The sequence below is a fragment of the Peromyscus leucopus genome, chromosome 1, assembly GCF_004664715.2.
Source record: "Peromyscus leucopus breed LL Stock chromosome 1, UCI_PerLeu_2.1, whole genome shotgun sequence".
Lineage (NCBI taxonomy): Eukaryota > Metazoa > Chordata > Mammalia > Rodentia > Cricetidae > Peromyscus > Peromyscus leucopus.
In genome coordinates, this window is record NC_051063.1 from 28751609 (window position 1) to 28771776 (window position 20168).

At 43.2% G+C, this 20168-nt stretch overlaps 1 protein-coding gene across 4 annotated transcripts in view; it reads left to right on the plus strand.

The window, feature by feature from the left end:
- Gfra1 (GDNF family receptor alpha 1) overlaps positions 1-20168 on the plus strand; it is a 218823-nt gene that overhangs the window by 136198 nt on the left and 62457 nt on the right. For all 4 annotated transcript variants that reach the window (XM_028880981.2, XM_028880979.2, XM_028880983.2 and 1 more), the window contains one exon: positions 19740-20076. In XM_028880981.2, the coding sequence (XP_028736814.1) occupies positions 19740-20076 (337 nt within the window). The remainder of the gene's footprint in view (positions 1-19739; positions 20077-20168) is intronic.

Consider the following 20168-nt stretch of genomic DNA (forward strand, 5'->3'; position numbering starts at 1 on the left):
GAGAACTTCTAACCACATTTGAAGTTTCCTTTCTCACCTCTCTCAAATTCAAAAGTACTAATGAATTATTGGCACTCCAGAGAAGTGTTCACTGCAAGAGAAGACTCTTATTTAAGTAAGGAATGGGAGGAAGACCTCCCCCTCCCTTTCCTCCCTTTCTTTCCATTCTAATTCACAGATGCCATGTTGAAAATGAATGACCAATTTCAGAATATAGCTTGTATGTCGGAACTTTGTTTTGTTGTTTGACTTGTCTTTTAAATGATTTTACTTGTGTGTTTGTTTGTTTGTGTGTGTGTGTGTGTGTGTGTGTGTGTGTGTGTGTGTGAATGCCACAGTACACAGGAGGAAATCAGAAGACAATGGAGTGGGAATAGGTTCTCTCTCTTGCCTTGTGAGAGCTGGGGATCAAGCTGAGTGGCAAGTGCCTTTACCTGTGTCCCGCTGGCCCTTGGCCTATCTTTCCCAAAGCCACACTTGATCTTCAGTTTTCCTCAAATTCCTGTCTCTGACCTTTGTCAACCTCAACCATACTTTGGTCCCTAGGCATCTCCAAATGTGGTCCTGTTTACAACACTGGACAGAACTTAACCTTGTGAAATCCTTCCAAGGGTGTGGGAGACTCAAAAGGTGAATTTTTTTAATTAAAATTAATAACTTTTAAATCTAACATTGATAGTCTTCTATCCCACACAACAAATCAGCTAAAAACTTGGAGAAATCATAATTTCCTATCAAAAAGCCAGCTTGGCTTCTGTTTTCTTTCCATCTAAGAACTTCCTAGAAGCCACAGCCTGGCTTACAGAAATGCCAGCTTCCTTCCCAAGTCACACAGCCCCCCACCTTGAGCTTCATGTCCATACCTCAGGAGTCATGGGTCGCATCCCAACACCTCCCCAGTGCTCTTGGGTAGGCTCATTATCTGCTGCCACTGAGGAGCAAGAGACTTCAGATCTTTGCTGACAGCTCTAGACAGACAGACAGACAGACACTCTAGACAGACAGACAGACACACACACACACACACACACACACACACACACACACACACACCCCGGCAGACTCTCAGGAGATGGTCAGCATTCATTTCCTAAGGCAAAGGACAGAAAGCTGATTAGTGCCCATGTTGGACAATGAATACAAAGTCAGAGAGATGAGGCTCCTATGATTCTTTCTGTGCCTGAAAACAGGAACTCTTTTTTCACCCCTCAGACTGAGCCTGTTTCATTAGGACAGGACAGGGATCCAGGACATCCTGAGGGTAAACATCTATCGCAGCTTTTCAACCCTCAATGGCTTCCGCACAGAAGGGCGGTGTGACTGGCCACGCTGAGGCTGGCAGTTTTTGCTTCTCTCATGCAGGAGTGCCCTTGCCAAAGGGTGACCCTGTACCTCTGGCAAGTCCTGGGGTACTGGGTGCAACATTAGCAGTTGACCTGATCCAGGGCACTTCCATTGAATGTCACTCTGGTCTCTCCAGGCATAAAGCTGATGGAATCACCCTGACCTCAGCGCTCACATTCAGCTTCAGCCTTGCCCGGAGTTAAATGGAACCATTCATGTGGACATTTCTCTCAAAAGCTAGCTGCTATGTTACCTTTCTCTATTAGAAAAGACTCACTTTGAAGCTTGGAGGAATTTTCAGTAGAAAATATGCGTTTGGGCCTCAATTGTAGTTGTTTTTAACTGGAGAAACATCCAACTGGAAATAGCAGCTTTGGATAGATGTTCTCATTGAACCCTCGATTTTTAATTTACACGGCATCCATGCAATCAGGAATATAAAAGTTGGCGTTCTGTGTGAGAGGCTAAGGAAAGCTACATTCAGAAACAGCAGAGAGGACTGTGTTACTCATCTGCTTCAACAGACTCACAGCATCCCATGGCCAGGAGCCAGGTGAGAGAGAACCTCCCTCCCTAGAAGAAGTGGCTTGGTGCCCAGCACCATGAGGATAGAACTGTATTTACTCTGCAAATCCCTTGGGAAACGGAGCTGATGCCTAAAGTTACCAAGATGTAGTGGAAGTCATGAGTGAGGAATTTTCATATGAAAATTCGAGGGTTTAACAGTCTTTAAGCTAACTGGTGTAGTCCATCCAATGGGGATCTAACAGGGATCAGAGGGTACAGGTGTGCATGTATTTGAAATTAAAAACTTCGGGGGAAAAAATGAGCGGGAAGACTTCCCAACAGCCTATCAAAATGAAACCAAATGCTCACTGGGTCATTCAGATGCATGGGTACACACAGTCCTGACTATCGGGCTGTGTGCTGCTTCTGCAGCTCAGAGGAGAGAGTGGACTCCTGAAGGCAGATGAGGGGGGTTGTCTTGCTAACCTGCTTCACCTTAGGCTACCTTGAAAGTATGCACACTGGAGTCATCCAGTCTACTTTTTCTGAGACATAGACAAAGACCCTGTTGTCAGTTTGATCTTCCTGGGACGATGTCTGAAGGAAGGTTCATCAGGAGACACCTTCTAATGACCACAGTTCTGAAAATGTCTCCAAAACCAACTGGAAATGGAAAGCCAAGATTTGCCATGGAGAAAAGTAATGGGGTAGGTGAGAAGCCAGAAGAAAGGTTTATGTCCTGGAAGGTCATCCAGCTCCAAATGTGACTTTCAGGAGACCTGGGGCTGTGTAAAAAATACATGTTCTTGAAGGGTAACCAGGCTTGGTAAGTCCTGGAAAGAATGATTGGAACACTAAAATCTGTTTATACAAAAGAGAAATTTTAATATCCACTGCAAATAGGAGACAACCATAAAACTCTTAACCAAACATATCTTATTAATCTGGCTGGACAGGAAACCCCTTGCCTGTAATGAAACATCATTTTAAAATATCACCTTTGGGGCTAGGGAGATGGCACACAAGTATGAGGACCAGAGTTGGAGGCCCAGAACTTACATAAAAGCTGGGGGGGGGCGGCTGGCCACCCACTTGTAACTGCAGTTTGAGGGAGGTGGAGACAGGAAATCCTTGGAGCAAACTTACTGAGTAATCAGTGAGCTCCAGGCTAGGTGAGAGACCCTGTCTCCAGGTGTGAGGTGGAGAGTGATGGAGAAAACATTTTGATGTCAACTTCAGGCCTTCACAGCACCTGCATATACATACATGTAAGCCTACACGCATGCGAACACACAGGAAGGCTCAGTCACGCACACACACCATGCACATTAGAAAGAGATAGACACAACATGCAGAATGCACGGATCTGACTGACGACCATTCCTTCTCCACCCCATCTTCTGGACCACAGCCACTCCGCTCCAGACTCCTCCCCCACTAGGGGTTCCCTTCCATCCTGACCATAGCTACTGGCTGCTGTCTCTTGTGAACACAAAGCCCTCTAAATGCAAAGCGCTGCTATTATTATTCATGCAGCTTCTGTTTATCTTCCCAAAAGAAACAATTGAGCTGTAGCAAATGAGTGATGGTTCCAGGGCTGTGGCTAAGGGAAAAGCCACTGCAGGTGGAGTGGCTTAATGGGGTATTAATTGGAACGCAGGTGAAGGCAAATAGGTAGCACAGCAGGTATGTAAATAGGCTCGTGGGAGGAAAGGCATTGAATTTTATGCTCTTTAACTAAAAATAAAGACTTGATATTTAGCTTATCTTTGCTGAAATCCATACTGTGAGGACCCTGACAACCACCGACATCATCAATGATTCATTATCTCAGCATCATCTCAACTACTTAACAGGATCTTCAGTCTCTTCCCTCGTACTGGGCTTTAAAATGCAGACTTTGCCTTCTCTCTTCGTCTGTCAGAGGCCGGGGATAATTTTGAGAGTTTTGGCACAAGCAGTCTTTGGTCCCCAGCCCTTCTTCCTATCACATCCGGGTCCTCCAGTGTCAGAACCATAACATTGTGACTAGATAGAGCTCACAAAATAGACATTCCAACAAATAGCTCCTTCCAGGTAGCCACCTTAGAAATACTTACCCAGGATCTTCTGGTAGAACACCACTGAGAAAGCCTCCTCGGGTAATTGTTTTAGAAGTGATTTGTCAGTCAACCACATGAACAAAAAAAGACCTTAACATAGATCCATCTTTTTTTCCCTACCCCTAAGCATTGTCCAACATCACCACCTACTTTTTTCCACACTCACTGCTAAACATTTGGCTTTTAAGCCTCATCCCTGGGGCTGAGAGGTAGCTTAGCAGTTAAGAGTACTGGCTTCAGAGGACCCAGGTTCAATTCCCAGCACCTACATGGAACTCACAGCCCTCTATAACTTCTATTTCAGGGGATCTGATGCCCTCTTATGGCATCTGTGGGCACTGCATGCAGGTGGTGCACAAACTCCCGTGCAGACAAAACATTCATACGCTTATAATAATTTTAAAAACCATCCCTGGCCAGGCGGCAGTGACACACACCTTTAATCCCAGCACTCTGGAGGCAGAGCCAGGCGGATCTCTGTGAGTTCGAGGCCAGCCTGGTCTATAGAGTGAGATACAGGACAGGCACCAAAACTACACAGAGAAACCCTGTCTTGAAAACAACAACAACAACAAAACATCCCTGATACAGAGACCTAGGATTACTCAGAGATTTTTGAAGAGCAAATCTCAGACTACTAGGAAGAGAGCTCCTGACATCTCCAGAGTGCTGGTAGCCTTCTTGAGGTAACATTTCAGCTTTCTATCATGCCCCACATTTAGACATATCTTTAATGTATTTTTAATTAAAAGTTACATTGTTTACTATCTCCCTTTTCTCCCTCTAATCCTTCCCATGTAACTCAACTTGCCTGCTCTTGAAATCAAGGCCTCTTTTTCTTAATTGTTATGTAAATATATATGTGTAAATACACACCACCTGCTCAGTTCACTTAGTATTACTTACTGGTATATGATTTCAGGGATGACCCCTTGATACTGAATAACTAATTAAAGGTTCATCTCTAAGGAAGACTATTTTTCCTATTCTCAGCATTCTTTAGTTCCCTGTAGTTCTTTGTTCATGGGTGTTGCCCCATGATATTTCTCCCATCCATGTAAGCATGTGTATTGATGTTGTACTTCAGATCTTGTTTATGTAGCCATATTATTGAGGTATGATGAGTATTGCTTCCATGTCATTTCTAGGAGACATAGTCTTAGAGCATATTTCCTGGTACTTTGGCTCTTACAACTTTCCTGCCTTGGCTTCCAGGTATTCCCCGAGTCTTAGGTGCAGGAGTTTTGTTGTAGATATATCAGTTGGGACTGGGCACCACATGATTACTTGTTCTCTGCATTTTGATTGATTGTGATTTTCTGTAATCTTCTTCGTCTGTTGCAAAGAGAAGTTTCTCTGAGGGGTGATGAGAGAAACATTCATCTGTGGGTATAAGGATAAATATCCAGATGCAGTTAGGAATTATGCTGGTTAATAAGTGGCAGGAGTAGGTGCTTCTCTAAGGCCCATGACCCTAGGGTAATTGGCCAGATTTTCAGGAATGGGCATGATTTCCCTTCTGTTAAATGGACCTTAATTCCAATTAGAGAGCTGTTGGTTACTGCCAAGATATGAATGCCACTATGGCACCCTTAGGGCTATATCACACCATTCTGGTTATTGTTGTGGCTCATGGGTGTCACAGCCACTTAGAAAATAGACACATTATCTTACAGACAGCTTTTTATTTAACCCAGGAAAATTAAGCCGTTCTCACGTCTTGCAGTTGGGCCTCCCTCTGACAGTACAGTGGTGGGAAGTAAGGGAAGGCTTGGGTTCTTCTCAGTTAGCTGGTCCATGTTTGCTGTCTTCCCGGAGGAGAAGCAGCACCTGTTTTGAAGATGTATTAAGTCTTTTACTATTAAAATCCCTAGATATAAGCAGAACTTGCATAGGCTAAATATTAGTGGAGTTACATTTTATACTCCATAAAATGAATTAGGTTTATTTTATCATGCAGATCCTTCCGATAGTTGAAGTACTCATTAATTTTACTGCTAATGAGATGTTAGCAATTAAATACCTTTAATTAATGAAAATCAGACAAAAGCAAGGGCTGTTCACTGTGCCTTCATAAAAACGGGGGAAGCATTTGCAGGCCTCGCTGTATATGATGTTTGTGGAAAGACCATAGATCTGAGCTACTGTTCTGGTCCAGAGGAGTCATTAAGATATTTTGCTTTGGGAAAATGAGAAAAGCAGGCACATTTGGATGGCATAAGAGCATCTGAGGTTGGGGAAGAAAGGCCTGCAACTGAAAACCAGCCCTACATGTAATAGCAAATTTCATGGTTGAAGATGCAGCAGGATTGAATGCAATTAATAGTTCTGTAGCCGTGGCTGAGTTCTGGGGTAGGCCCTGAGCACATAATTAGATTATTAAAAATGGCCTGTCTTAGGCCCACTATTTCTAAATTGAAATCCAATTATGCTTTTATGATTTTGCTGAAAAATGTTTAGCTGTTTTGCTTGAGTCCGCCTAGAAGATCATTTCCTCTCTACTTCAACATTTGCACATGTCACAATACATCTCCAAACAAATCTGACCTCAATTATCTTGGAATCAATCTTACATTAAATAAAATATATTTTAATGAGTGTTTTTATGTCTAGTATTATAATCATGCCTCCAAACTTGAGGAATTAAAGGGTGATGATAGGAGTCTTTGCAGAAAAAAAAATCTTTTTTAATAGGAGGCATGCATATTTTAAGAGAAGACTAAACATGCCATCTTAGCACTTGGAGAGGCATCATGCCCAGATACGTGCCAGAGTGTGCTACAAGACAAACTTGGTGCCATTGGCATTCGTTGGCAATGGGGCTGTAATAAAGCAGTTGTTTGTGGAGAGATGGCTCCAAAGTCTCATGCACTCCTGCAGTGTGGATTTAAATGCGAAGTTAAATATTTATGAACCCAGGATTTTTATAATTGATCATTCTGTGATTTATACACTGTAATTATAATTAGGTTGAAAGAGATTTTAAAAAGCCAGTTCCCTGGTAGCCAGGGCCATTAAATAATGCTAAGCTGCCAAAACAAAAATTAGGTGGGAACCCAGCCACCGCGTGCTAAGCGCCTGTCCTCATGTCTGACACAGGAGGTTCCACACCTTCCCAGGCACATCACCCACAATGCCGACGCCTGCTTCGGCCGAGATCATTCGTCAGGTGTTTGTCTTAAACCTGGTTGGACACAAACAGATAGAAACTCTGAGGAGCTGGTGTATAACAAAAGGAAAAGGTGGGGGAGGTTGGGAAGGTTAATTAAAAATGTAATGATCCCATTTGCTGAGGCAGCACTCTTAATCACCATGGCAGCAAAGCCTGTGACTGGCACACCACGTCTAAGAGACATCTCATTTTTTAGTGTATAGGAACAGCTGGGGAGGGAGTGGAGTGAAGGCAGGTGACTGTATGTACATAAAGGAATGGTAGTCTAATGGATTAGACTACCTTGACCTGTGGTCAACATTGGGAACTGTTTTCACCAGGTAGAAGAATTATTTCCAAATTCATAAGTATTCAAAATGTTTCCCCTGTTCTCAGCCCCAAAGGAAGCTTAGATATGGCTTTAGACTTGATTGATGTAGCTGTGTAGAATATAAAAGAAGTGGGGCCATCAGGAAATGCACATTATTTAATACAATAGTTCTGAAACATGTGTAAATAAAAAAATGGGCTCCAAACAGCCAACACATGGGTTTTAAATATAATTTTTTGAACCTCAGCTGGAAAAGGCCAAACTCGTGAAGGATCAGTTACAAGGGTCACAACCTGCGTTATCAGATTTTGCCACCTGACCCACTCAGATATCAGATGACTGTCAACGTGAGCTTCCAGAAAAGCTTGCCTACCCCTGGGAAGAGCTTGGCGCCTTTTGCTCATTATTCATTTGCGGGGCTAACACATTAGAGAAAGCCTATTGGAAGAAGAACAGTAGTTGTGTTAACATGGCAATTAATCAAGTCAGAAAGAAAGGAGGAACGAGTTGTGAGTTCCGTTCTGCAGCCCCACAAAGAAGGGGAGAAACGATAGCCGGATATTGGCAAGCCTTTGCCGACAGCACTCTCTTGCCGTGTCTTGTGAACTCTCTGCCTAATCCATCATAGTGCACGCAGCCCCGTGCACATTTTAATATTACTTCCTGCTCGATTCCATCACACAGTCTGCAGAAATGGATCGCCACTGGTTTGCATTGCTGCTTCATCCTGAACAGCACCAGTGGTGTTTACCAATAATGGTGGCATTTTTCTGAGTGTATTGTGGAGAGGCTCCTGGTCACAGTTGGTGGCCTCTTTGATTTGGGACAGTGTAAGGATTATTTGGGACAAAGGCTGTTCCTTGCTTCAGAGGTTTTTGAATTTGGGTACTTCTCTCAGCTCATTGTATTTCCTTGACATAACACATCTCCCTGGGTGGGACGGACCTCTAAGTTTGCCTGCAGGTCAGGATTGACTTTGGGATCCATGCACTTTCTGGATCAACAGAGAGACCAGTGCCTTTGAGAGCATAGGACCTCTGCCTGTGGTTTCATTCTGTCCTTGGCTATCATCCTAAATATTTAAAGTTATAATTTGAAAAAGCAAATTATATTGTACGTGAAACCAAAGGATATTGAGAATTGAAGGGACTCCATTTATCATTTCTTACATATGGGGGAAGGAGGGTTCACAGGGGTAAACTGACTTATGCACTGATGCACAGATGATTAGACCACATATAAAACCCAAATCTAGCCAGGCGTGGTAGCTCATGCCTATAATCTAGGTGCTTGAGTAGTTGGGTCGGGAGGACTAGTTTGAATTCAAGGACAAACTGTGCTACAGACCTATTAAAAAAGCAAATGGTAGGTAGGTAGGTAGACAGACAGACAGACAGACAGATATTCTAACTCCCAAACCATCACTCATTGACAGCACCTGACTTTGTTTTGGGCTCTGGTTTTCCAGTTTTGATGAATGTCATTCATCTCATGCCCAAGAAATCAAAAGAAAACTCCCAGTTAGATACAGTCCCACTGGCAAGGCTTCCAGTGTGGATAGAGAGAGCAGCCTGTAACCTGCAAAGTAATGGCGTGGTTGTGTTGAGCTTTGAAATAAAAAGCTGGTTAAATGGCATCCTCCATAATATAGTGTGGGGGCCCAAGCTGGAGAGGTACACATTAGCCAAACACAACCTACTGGCATATGCCTTAACCTCTGATTTTAAAAAAAAGGATTTCCAGTAAACAGCCTTCATTCTGAGAACATTCCCATTCAGCCAGTACTCCCAGACACTCCATCAAGTTAAAGAATGAATAGCAGCAGATGGTGGGAGAGGAGAGAGAGAGGGGGGAGGAAAGCCGGATCAGAATGCTGAGTTTAAAAACGGGCCGTGTCCAGGGTGGTCCTGACAGACACGGTAAAGCTGTCTGAGGCTGTCCTACACCAGCAACGGGGAGAAGAGCCCAGAGGGTGAAAGGGGAGCGTTCTGCTCCTCCACGTGGGCCTGATAGGATGAAGAGCCTGTGTGCCTGTGCTAGTCAGTCATTTCCTGTCTCCTCTGACTGCCAGTCATTGAAGGGGCATGTTGTTGTCTATTTCTAGTAGGAGCTCATTTTATAATATAGAGATTCAGCGTTCTTCCAGACTGAAGTGAAGCACGCTCTTACATGTTGTGTGATTTCTGGAGCATTTATTGTAAACTTCATTGCAGCAAGGCATGCAGCACCAGGGTTCAAGAGAGAGCTGGAAGTGGGGTTTGCGGGGGACTCGGAGGAGAAGGGCTGAGAGCTGTTACATGCTGTTCGTAGCTGCCTAAGAAAGACCTATTTTTAAAGAGTGGTATAACGGAAATTTATCTTTTCTGAATATTTTATTATGAACATTTGCAAATCTACAGAAAAGTGGAAGCATTTTAATAGTTAACACACACACCCCAACATTTAGAGGCCACCCTCAACATTTGAAAGTGGTTATTTTGGGGAGATCATCCATCAACCCCTTTTAAGTTTTTAAAACGAAACCATCAGTACCCATCCTTTAAATACTTCAGTGTTGTAGGAATTCACTCACCTTGGGGTTTCTGGCCTGATAGAGGCATGGTTTTCTTCTGGGTATGCAACTGCTTAAAACTGAGGAGGGAGCACATGCTCGCTGTCTCTTAGGGTGGTTGCAGACCACATGACTGGTTCCATTCACCCCTGGGCAGAACGGAGGACAACGATGGCTGTTTACTTTGTTCTGTATCTGTGAGTGTATATCTCCCCATTTTATATCTTAATAAATCCTTGATACCCTTTAACAGACTCTCAGATTTGCTTAACAAGTGGCGTCCAATGTGATCAGACCCCAGATTCCCCTACTGGGGCACATTGCCCCTACGTTAACCCCCACCAGCAATCAGCTGCTCCCTATAGCCAGCCTCTACTCTCAGTGTTCCCCTTTGGCCGAGTTCCTTCTTAGGGTGGGGTGGAGATGGAATATTTAAATAGTCACAAATCTTGTCTGCACCATATGCTCAGGTTTTAACCTAAACTATATACCCAGCCGCATGTCAGGGTACAGAATGTTGCCATGAATCTTGAACGTTCTCTCTAGCTCCTTCCAGCCAATCTCTGTGCCCATCTCTAGGAGTAATTATTCTCTTTCTCTTGTGTTTGCCTAGAGAATTACATGGAATGTAAGTTTTCTCTACCTCCAGCAGGCCATTGTAACCTGTGGCCAAGGGCCATGTGTAGCAGAGGGGAGGTAATGGCTGCAGCCCAACACAAAACTGTTAACTTTCTCAAAACTTGATTGTGATCTTTTTTCTTATTAATACTCAATTGTGTGGTTCTCAAGTATGAATTTTGTAGATGACAAACATCTTCTTGTCACAGTGTCAAAAGGCTGAGTGTGCCCAAGCCTAAGGCTTTCATCTTTTCCTTCCAGCATAGTGTTTTTGTGACTCATCAATGCCGTTGTGTTTATAGTTGACTCATTCTCATTTCTTATTTCTCAGTGGTATTTCACTGTCTGTCTTTTAGACTGGTTCCCTGTCAATGATACATGGACTGTCAGCAGTTTGGGGTTATCATCAGTACATTTTTGGTTATAGTTTGAGAACTTCATACATGGGTACTAACATCACTCCTCACACCCCCAAGTCTTCCCTTGTCTCCCTCCCAAACCCATCACCTCTTTTTGAACTATTGTTGCTACATACATATATGTGCTTTAAACACACACACACCACTGGGTCCTTTAGCATTGCTTAAATGTATCCAGGGTTGACCACTTAGGATTAGACAACCTGTACAGGAGCTAGTTCCTTGAGAAAACTGATTCTCCCTCTCTCCATAGCCATTGGCCACATGCAGCACTTACTTTTGGAGTGGGCCCTGTGACACAGTCATTATGCAGGTCTTGTTTGGGCAACCATATTGTTGAGAGTTCATGGGTGCATCTTTCCTGTCTGGGGTGCACCGTCAATCTAGCAGCAATTGTCTGTTATGAATATTTACTATGTAAAGATGTGTTACATTTGTTTATGCTGTAAAATATTACTTAAACTGTGTAAAGATGTGTTACATTTGTTTCTGGTGTCTTGGTTAATGGTGTAAAGATGTGTTACATTTGTTTATGCTATGGGATATTTAACTATATAAAGATGTGTTACATTTGTTTATGCTGAATTAGCTTAATTGTATAAAAATGTGTTGCTGTTTCACCTTGCCTGCCTAAGTCACCTGATTGGTCTAATAAAAAGCTAAACGGCCAATAGCTAGGCAGAGAAAGGATAAACAGGGCTGGCAGGCACAGAGAGTAAGTAGGAGGAGAAAGCTAGGCTAGAAATTACAAGAGAGAGCAGAAGAATGAAGAGAATGAGTCCAATTAGACAGCTGTTGGTTGCCCTAAAGATAAAGTGTCACTACTACACCATTGGTGGCATCTTACCTGGCTAGTCATTTGCTGTGGTTCATAGAACCTTCTGATACTAGGACGGTTAGTCCTGGAGGGACTGCCAGGTTCTTTCCACCTCGATTCCTCCAAGTCCTGTGGGGTGTCTTCAGCAATGCAAGTCTTGTTTGTGGTCATGGGTTCTTCTTGTAGATATTTGTGCATGACTGATACGATGATGATCATTGAGTAGACTGTGTGTGTGGTATTCATAAGACACCACCTAAGTTTTGCCCAGTATGCCTGGACTTCTAGAAGCTCCACATTCATTCTGCATTTGCAGTTGCTGGACTTTAGTTTTAACCATTGCAGTTGCTGAGTAAAACATCTCATTTTAGTTTTATTTTGATTTTTTTATAACTAATGATGTTGAATACTTAACAAGTGTTTATTGGCCATTTACACATTTATTTCTCTGACATATATGTTAAAAATATCTGGTCTGTTTTTAAGGAGGATACTTTCTCTTTACTGTTAAGTTTTAAGCATTCTTCACATATTTTGGATGGTGGTACTTTGTCTGATACATGTTTGTGACTATTTTCCCATAAGGCCTTCTGTAAGATTTTCTTATCAGTGTCCTTATACCAACAGGAGTTTCTAATTTCTATGAATTCTAACTTAGAGAAATTTTTTCTTTGATTTATTTTTTTATATTATATGGTCCTATAATGTTTGTTGACTGCCCAGATTATTTTATGTTCTAATATAGTCATGATTGTAGCTTCTATATTTAAGTCAATAATCTATCCTATACTGATTTTATGCATGGTATGAAGTGGGGGTTGAGAATTTGGGATTTTTGTCTTTTCTTTCTTCTGGCACCTTTTTGTTGTTGTTGTTTTGTTTTGTTTTTCGAGACAGAATTTCTCTGTGTAGCTTTGGAGCCTGTCCTGGAATTCACTCTGATGATCAGGCTGGCCTTGAACTCACAGAGATCTGCCTGCCTCTGTCTCCCGAGTGCTGGGATCAAAGGCATGCAATACCACCACTCAGCTCAGCACCATTTATTGAAAAGACATTTTCCCCCATTGGGTTTCTTTAGTATCATTTGTTTTTGAAGCTCAAATAACGATGGGTGCCTGAAGTGGACACCTTCCTGAGACCTGTCATCCGCTCCAGTCTGTGGATGCCTATGCTACACCACATTGACTCGCTGGCTGTTGAGCATCTTCATCCTTATTCAGGTTGCTTTTGGTACTCTGTATCACTTTCATTTACACATAAATTTAAAAATGTGAATGCCAATTCTAAAACATTAAGGTTTAGAGGTAACTGACATGTTAATTATATTGGGTCTTCTGGTCCATGAACATGGTATATATTTCCATTTATAAGTCTTTTTATTTTTTTATCAGTAATGATTTTGACTTTTCAGTATCTAGATGCTACATATGTTTTTATTTTTTGTTATTTGCTACTATTGTAAGTGAAATTGCAGTTTAAAATGCCCTAATGGTTTGCAATTATTATATAAAAGGGATAAGTGTGTTAATTAGATTGGTTTAATCATCCACAATGTTGAGCACATATTAGGTGCATTAAATTGCACTTTATAAATATTAGTTTGTCAGCTAAAAATTAAACTTGTGATGTGGAATGCTGACTGTGGACATGACATGGCTGTTGGATGCATCAGTGCAGCAGCTGTGGATATGACCTGCTCAAGACCAAGCCACTCAACATTTCAACATTGACTAGGGAGGGGCCCCTGTCAGAGGAGCTGTTGGTAATTAATGGTTCCCAAGGGAAGCAGAATTGCTCTCTTAGGGATGTGGCCCCTGGTAGGTTGCCCATGCCCCAGGGAGTAGCCACAGACCCATGTTCATATGAGGAGCACTAGACTAAGGAAACAAAAAATAAATTTGTGAACTCAAGAAGGTACAATTAATTTTTATATTTTATATATTTGAGAGCTAAATTTAATTATTCTAGTAGTTGTTTTATATATTCTTAGGGGGTTTTTGAAGGTGTGTGTGTGTGTGTGTGTGTGTGTGTGTGTGTATGTGTGTGTGTCTGTTTGTTTGTCTTCCTCTCTAGTATTTTTTATTTATTTCTATTGTCCTATTACAAAGGCTAAGACCCTCTACTGCAGCACTGACTCTGAATGATGAGGATGTGCGTCCTTGGTTCCTGATCTTAGGCAGAGTTATTATTTTACGATGATAGGATTGTATCTGTGTGTCATAGCTGCCCTTTCTCAAACTGAGGAAATTATTTTCTATTCTTAGTTTCCTGGATATTTGTATTGAGTGAGTGTTGGAATTCACTGAACACAGTTTTTTTTTTCTACTAAAATAATGTATTTTTTTCTTCTTGAATTCTGTTACTGTGGAATCACATTGAATTTTAAACATCAAACTTGTTTTGGATCCTTGGGGAAATGGTGTGTCGTCTTCTTAACATATTGCTAAACAACTCACTCAAATTTGTGGGGGATTTTTACATCTGTTTTTGTAAGGAGTGGGAGTTTGTTGTTGGCTTGTTTTGCTTCTGCTGGGTCCCTGTGTTTGGATTTTGCTGGTCTCATAGAGGTGAGAAATGTAGTGGAAGTCTTTGTGTTCTTAAGGGTCAGAAATGTGTTGGAAGTCACATATGACCTGTGAGGTGGCAATAAATTGGTTTTGCCCCTCCAAATGTGCCAGGTTATACACTTTAGAATTTTTTAAAGGCTTTGAAATAACAGTAAGGAGATGGTGTAATGCAAAGCTTAATGTATGGAAGAAAATAGAATCAGCAGAAAGTGAGGCAAAGTCATAGCTACTGCTAAACTGAGTTAGCTGTGAACAATTGGTTCAGACATAACACACTTTACTGTTTCTACTTTGTACAAAGCTTTTCCTTTAGAATATTGCTTTTCTTTTCTTTATAACGTTAAGAAAGAAGAAAAAAAGAACTGGGCAGAGGTGATGGCCCAGTCTGCAAGGCATCTGCTGCGTAAGGGTGAGGAACTGAGTTCAGGTCCCCAGCACACACATAAAGTCAGGCATGGCAGAGTATGACCATGTGATCCCAGCGCTGGGGCTAGAGGAGTCAGACATGTCTCTGGAGCTCTCTGGCCAGCCAGGCTAGCTGGGTGTGTATGTGCTCCAGGTTCCATGAGAGAGCCTGTCTCAAACAGATGACGGGTGCTAGAGCTGACCTGCTTCCGATACTGACCTCGCTTCCACATGTACATTTGTACACACATGCAAACACATGCTGTACACACACACACACACACACACACACACACACAGAGAGAGAGAGAGGAGAGAGAGAGAGAGAGAGAGAGAGAGAGAGAGAGAAGTTAATAGCTTATTTAATTCTAAAAAACGTTCAACAGGCAACAATGTCCTGGGGACAGAGAAGTACATACCAGCCAAGTGTTTCTTAAGCTTGTACGTTGCAGTATGGATTACTTCCAGAGAAAAAGAAATTTTGTGGGTGTCATAGGTTGACTTATTATTTTTATTGTAATATCATCTTAGATGCTAAACAAAAAGAACCTTTGCTTGTTTTCACGCCATTATAAAAGCAACACAAGTTAAATTGTAAAAGGTTAAACTTTGAAATCAACGGAATACAGATGAGTAACAGTTTAATGTAACATTGTTTTGCTGGAACTTAGTGGATTCTTATCATCGTAATGAACCTGGTGCCAGATGTGAGCCCAGGTTCATTTTAGTTCAGCAGGCCTGTGATGCCTGGTGCATGGGGTGACATCTCCTCTGCCATTTTTCTCCTTTGAGGTTGTATGCATTGCTGTATCATGTGTCACTAGCGACATCCCTTATGTGGAAGCCTCTTCTGTCTCAGATGGTTTTGTTCTATGCAGACTTTAGTTTCTGGTCCTCATGCCTTATATATCTTTCTGCTTTCTGCCTCACTTCCTGGGATTAAAGACTCACTTTCTGGGATTAAAGGCATGAGTCACCATGCTTGGCTGTATCCTTGAACACATTCATTTCTGCCTAGCTCTGCCTCCCAAGTGCCGGGATTAAAGGCGTGTGCTACCACTGCCTGTCCTCTATGTTTAATATTGTGGCTGTTCTGTCTCTGACCCCAGATAAATTTATTAGGGTGCACAATATTTCAGGGAACACAATACCACCACAAGTGTGTAGCATGCATGAAGCCCTGGCACCCTACAAACTTCATGTGACACACACTTGTGATCCCAGAACTCCAGATGATAAGCAAGAATATTAGAGGTTCAAGGTTATCCTCAGCTGCAAGTAGAGCTCAAGGCCAGCCTGGGGTGCATAAGTCCTTGTACTTAGAAAAGAAACTGCAGACAGTGGTGGCTCACACCTTTAGTCCCCCCAGCACTCGGGAGGCAGAGGCAGGTGGATCTCTTGTTCCAGGACAACCAGTACCCTGTCTCAAAAAACCAGAGAGGGGTGGAGGGAGAAAGAGAGAGAAAGGGAGATCTTTAAATAGAAGGCTGTAAGTATTGACCAGGTCTGGAGACTGAAGTCTGTGTCAGGGCTCATGGTGGCCATCCCTCCAAGAACCCTGGATTCTGAGAGTGGAACAGAGAAGCAGGCTTGGGAAGAGCAGTGTAGCTAGAGTTATCCTGCCTTGCCCACAGTCAGGACAAATCTTTGTCACCCACCAGTCCCACAACCGCTCAGACCCAACCAAGTAAACACAGAGACTTATATTGCTTACAAACTGTATGGCCATGGCAGGCTTCTTGCTAACTGTTCTTATAGCTTAAATTAATCCATTTCCATAAATCTATACCTTGCCACGTGGCTGGTGGCTTACCGGTGTCTTCACATGCTGCTGGTCATGGCGGCGGCTGGCAGTGTCTCTCTGCCTCAGCCTTCTGCTTCCCAGAATTCTCCTCTCTCCTTGTCCCACCTACTTCCTGCCTGGCCACTGGCAAATCCGTGTTTTATTTATTGACCAATCAGAGCAATTTGACATACAGACCATCCCACAGCAGAGCAGGGTGGCAAGAGCCTCAGGAGTGTCTGATGAAGTGGCAGGGCTCTCTGGAACTGCATCGCTCACTCTGAAAGGCTAGAGGTCTTCTTACTGCCCTCCACATTGAACCTGCAAGTCTCAGAGACCACAGACAGAAATGCAGACCTGGGGTGCAGTAGTTCATGGCTTGTGGTACCAGGCTATAAAGTGGGTTACCATTTGGAATTCTTTCTTAAAACCAGACACTTTTTTTTCCATATAAAAACTCTTTGAGATTTTGGTTACTTTGTGTGCCTTCATGTTTGTGTTCTGCAAAAGCTATTTCTGAGATTGTGGTAGGAATATCTATTATGCAATCTTACCTTCTAGCAATTAAAAAAGGTTATTATATTTTGATTTATTTTGTGTGTGTTGAGGGTGGTGGTGAGAGAGTACTGTGGTGTGGAGGTCAGAGGCCAGCTTGTGTTAGCTGGCTCTCTCCTTGTAACACATGTGTTCCAGAGGTCATACTCAAATTAGGCTGGACAGTAAACATCTTTACCTTCTGAACCATCTCGGCAGCCCCCTAGCAAAAAAGGTAAGACTAAGTACAGGATCAGTAACTTCAGACAGGTTCTTGTATTGAAGACCTCTCAACTTGAAGAACATACTCAACTTGAAGCTGGAATCTTGTTCCCACTGAGTACAACTATCTCCATTCCCTATCCTCAGCCCAGCAGCCTTCTGGGAGTTGGACCATTTATCATCCTTACATGAGTGGAATCACATTTGTTTTTCCTTCAGATAATGACTCATTTCACTAGGACTAATGTCCTCAAGTTTCTTCTATATTGTAACAGGTTGCAAGGCTTCCTTCCTTTTTAAGGCAGAGTAATATTCCACATACCCTTATATACCCATTGCCTTGCGTTTCAGCCCCACCCAGTCCACTTGGACCCTGTTCTTTCTTGTCAGTTCTCTAACCTCTTGTAATTTACCAGGTGCCTTCCATCAATTGAGAGAACATGCTAAGAAAGAAAGCAAGAATAGAGAGGGGCTTGAGCCTGAGTAGGGACTTGCTTGGGAATCTGTAGAGTGCTAGTTCGCTACACCCCTGCCTGCTCTTGAGGGTCACTGGTATAACTGCTTATCAGCTGCTATGGGCCACCTTATCAGTGGGTTCTGGAAGGTTCCTTCACTTTCTCTAGAGAAACTCCTTTACATGGGATGTGACAGTTACTTTTAAGTGTCAACTTGCCACAGCCGAGGAACTACCCAAGAAGAGTCTTAGTTGAGTAACTGTCTTTATCAGGTTGGTCTGTGGGTATGTTTCTGGGGATTGTCTAGTGTAGTGGGATGTTTCTCTGGTCCTGTCTGGCCCCGAGGTCCAGATGAAGCTCTCCCACCCACGGTCCCACAGCCACTTATACAATAATTACTCAGAGGTTTATATTAATTACAAACTGTGTGGCCTGTGGCAGGCTTCTTGCTAACTGGCTCTTACAGCTTAACTCAACCCCCATTTCTATTAATCTGTAAGTTGCCACATGGCCGTGGTGTTACCGGTCTGCTGGCATCTTACTGCTCCTTTGGCGGCAGCTGGTGTCTCTTCTGACTCCACCCTTCCTCTCTCTGTATCTCTACTTGGATTTCCTGCCTGGTTGTAAGCTTTCTTGTCATAGGCCAAAACAGCTTTATTATCCAGTGGGAGCCACACATATTCACAGCGTACAGAAAGACATCCCCCAGCAGTCTAGATTGTTAGTTGAAGTGGTTAATTGTAGGAAGACCCAGCCCTCTAGGAGTGGCAGTGTTCTCCAGGTGGAGGAACAGGAGTAACTAACAGTGAAGAAAGCTATCAAGCACTCGGCATTCATTTCTCTCTGCTCCCGGCTGTGGGTGTGATGTGAGAGGCTGCTTCAGAGCCTATCTTGGCTTCTCCTCAATGATAGACTGTGCTCTGGAACAGTAAGCCAAATGCACTCTTTCCCTGCTTTGTCTTTTTGTCAAGGTGCTTGTCCCAACAAAGAAACTAGAGCGTGGGTCCTGAGCGCAGTTCCTCTTGTCTGTTTACTTGAAACTTCCCTATTGGCCCAGGCGGCATGTGCAGCCTCCCGGTGGGTGGGATCTGACTGCTGGAAACTCTCATCCAGACCACACAAGAGCAGCCCACAGTGTGCAGCACTGGTTTTCCAGGCTGCCTGGGCATAGAGATCCTGAGCAGAAGGTAGCATATGCTCTGTGATATTTCTAAAGCCTGTGGAGTACAAGCCCAGAGAAGTTCTATCCAAAATCCTAGCTGAATTTTTCTAATCAGGAACTTCAGTGTCCACAGAGCCGACATTTTGGATGTGGTGAGATAAATGGTAATTGAGGTTTGTGAAATTTTATGTGCTTTATTCTGGTGTTCTTCCAGTGGCCTGTGAGCTGAAACTTAGATACAAACTCTCTGGAGTTGCTTCTTCCTGTTTAGAGAGGCTGGCATAATATTTTGTCTTCTGGGCTCAAATAACCATGTAATTACTCTGTAATCATATAGTAATTAGCATGTTCTATACTCATTTATTACATAATTATATTCCTGGAGGATTGCATGGCAATTATACTTGCATTCAGCATATCATTTTATATACTGTATCATGAACAAGTATATAATTTGTTGCTGTTTTCTTTGATCCTGATTTCAGTTTACCAAGCAAGAGCTGGAAACATTTCTCCAGTTGCCTTTTTTACTGGTAGCTGGGCAAGTGCCCACATTCCCCAGGCTTGGATCCATAGCTTCACAAAGACATCTAGGGACTACTGTAGGCTCTTAGGCTTTGCACCCTAACACTTCTCTTCGTATTGGGCCATTATGTTACCAGGTTTGAAACGTCTTGAATTCTAGAGGGTGTGCATGGCCAGGTGAATGGCGAGACCTCGGTGCAGATGTACTCAAAGCACTGTTCTCTCTCCCCTCTCTCTGCATTGCAGTGGAGCACATTTCCAAAGGGAACAACTGCCTGGATGCAGCCAAGGCCTGCAACCTGGATGATACCTGCAAGAAGTACAGGTCTGCCTACATCACGCCGTGCACCACCAGCATGTCCAATGAGGTCTGCAACCGCCGCAAGTGCCACAAGGCCCTCAGGCAGTTCTTTGACAAGGTCCCGGCCAAGCACAGCTACGGAATGCTCTTCTGCTCCTGCAGGGACATTGCCTGCACTGAGCGGCGGCGACAGACGATCGTTCCTGTGTGCTCCTATGAAGAAAGAGACAAGCCCAACTGCCTGAATCTGCAGGACTCCTGCAAGACAAACTACATCTGCAGGTGAGTGTGCTGGCCGCTGCCCCAGCTGCCAGAGCCCAGGTTTCTGTGCTGCTCTCAGGGCGGGTCCTCTGAGTGGAGTGGTGGGAGTCTGA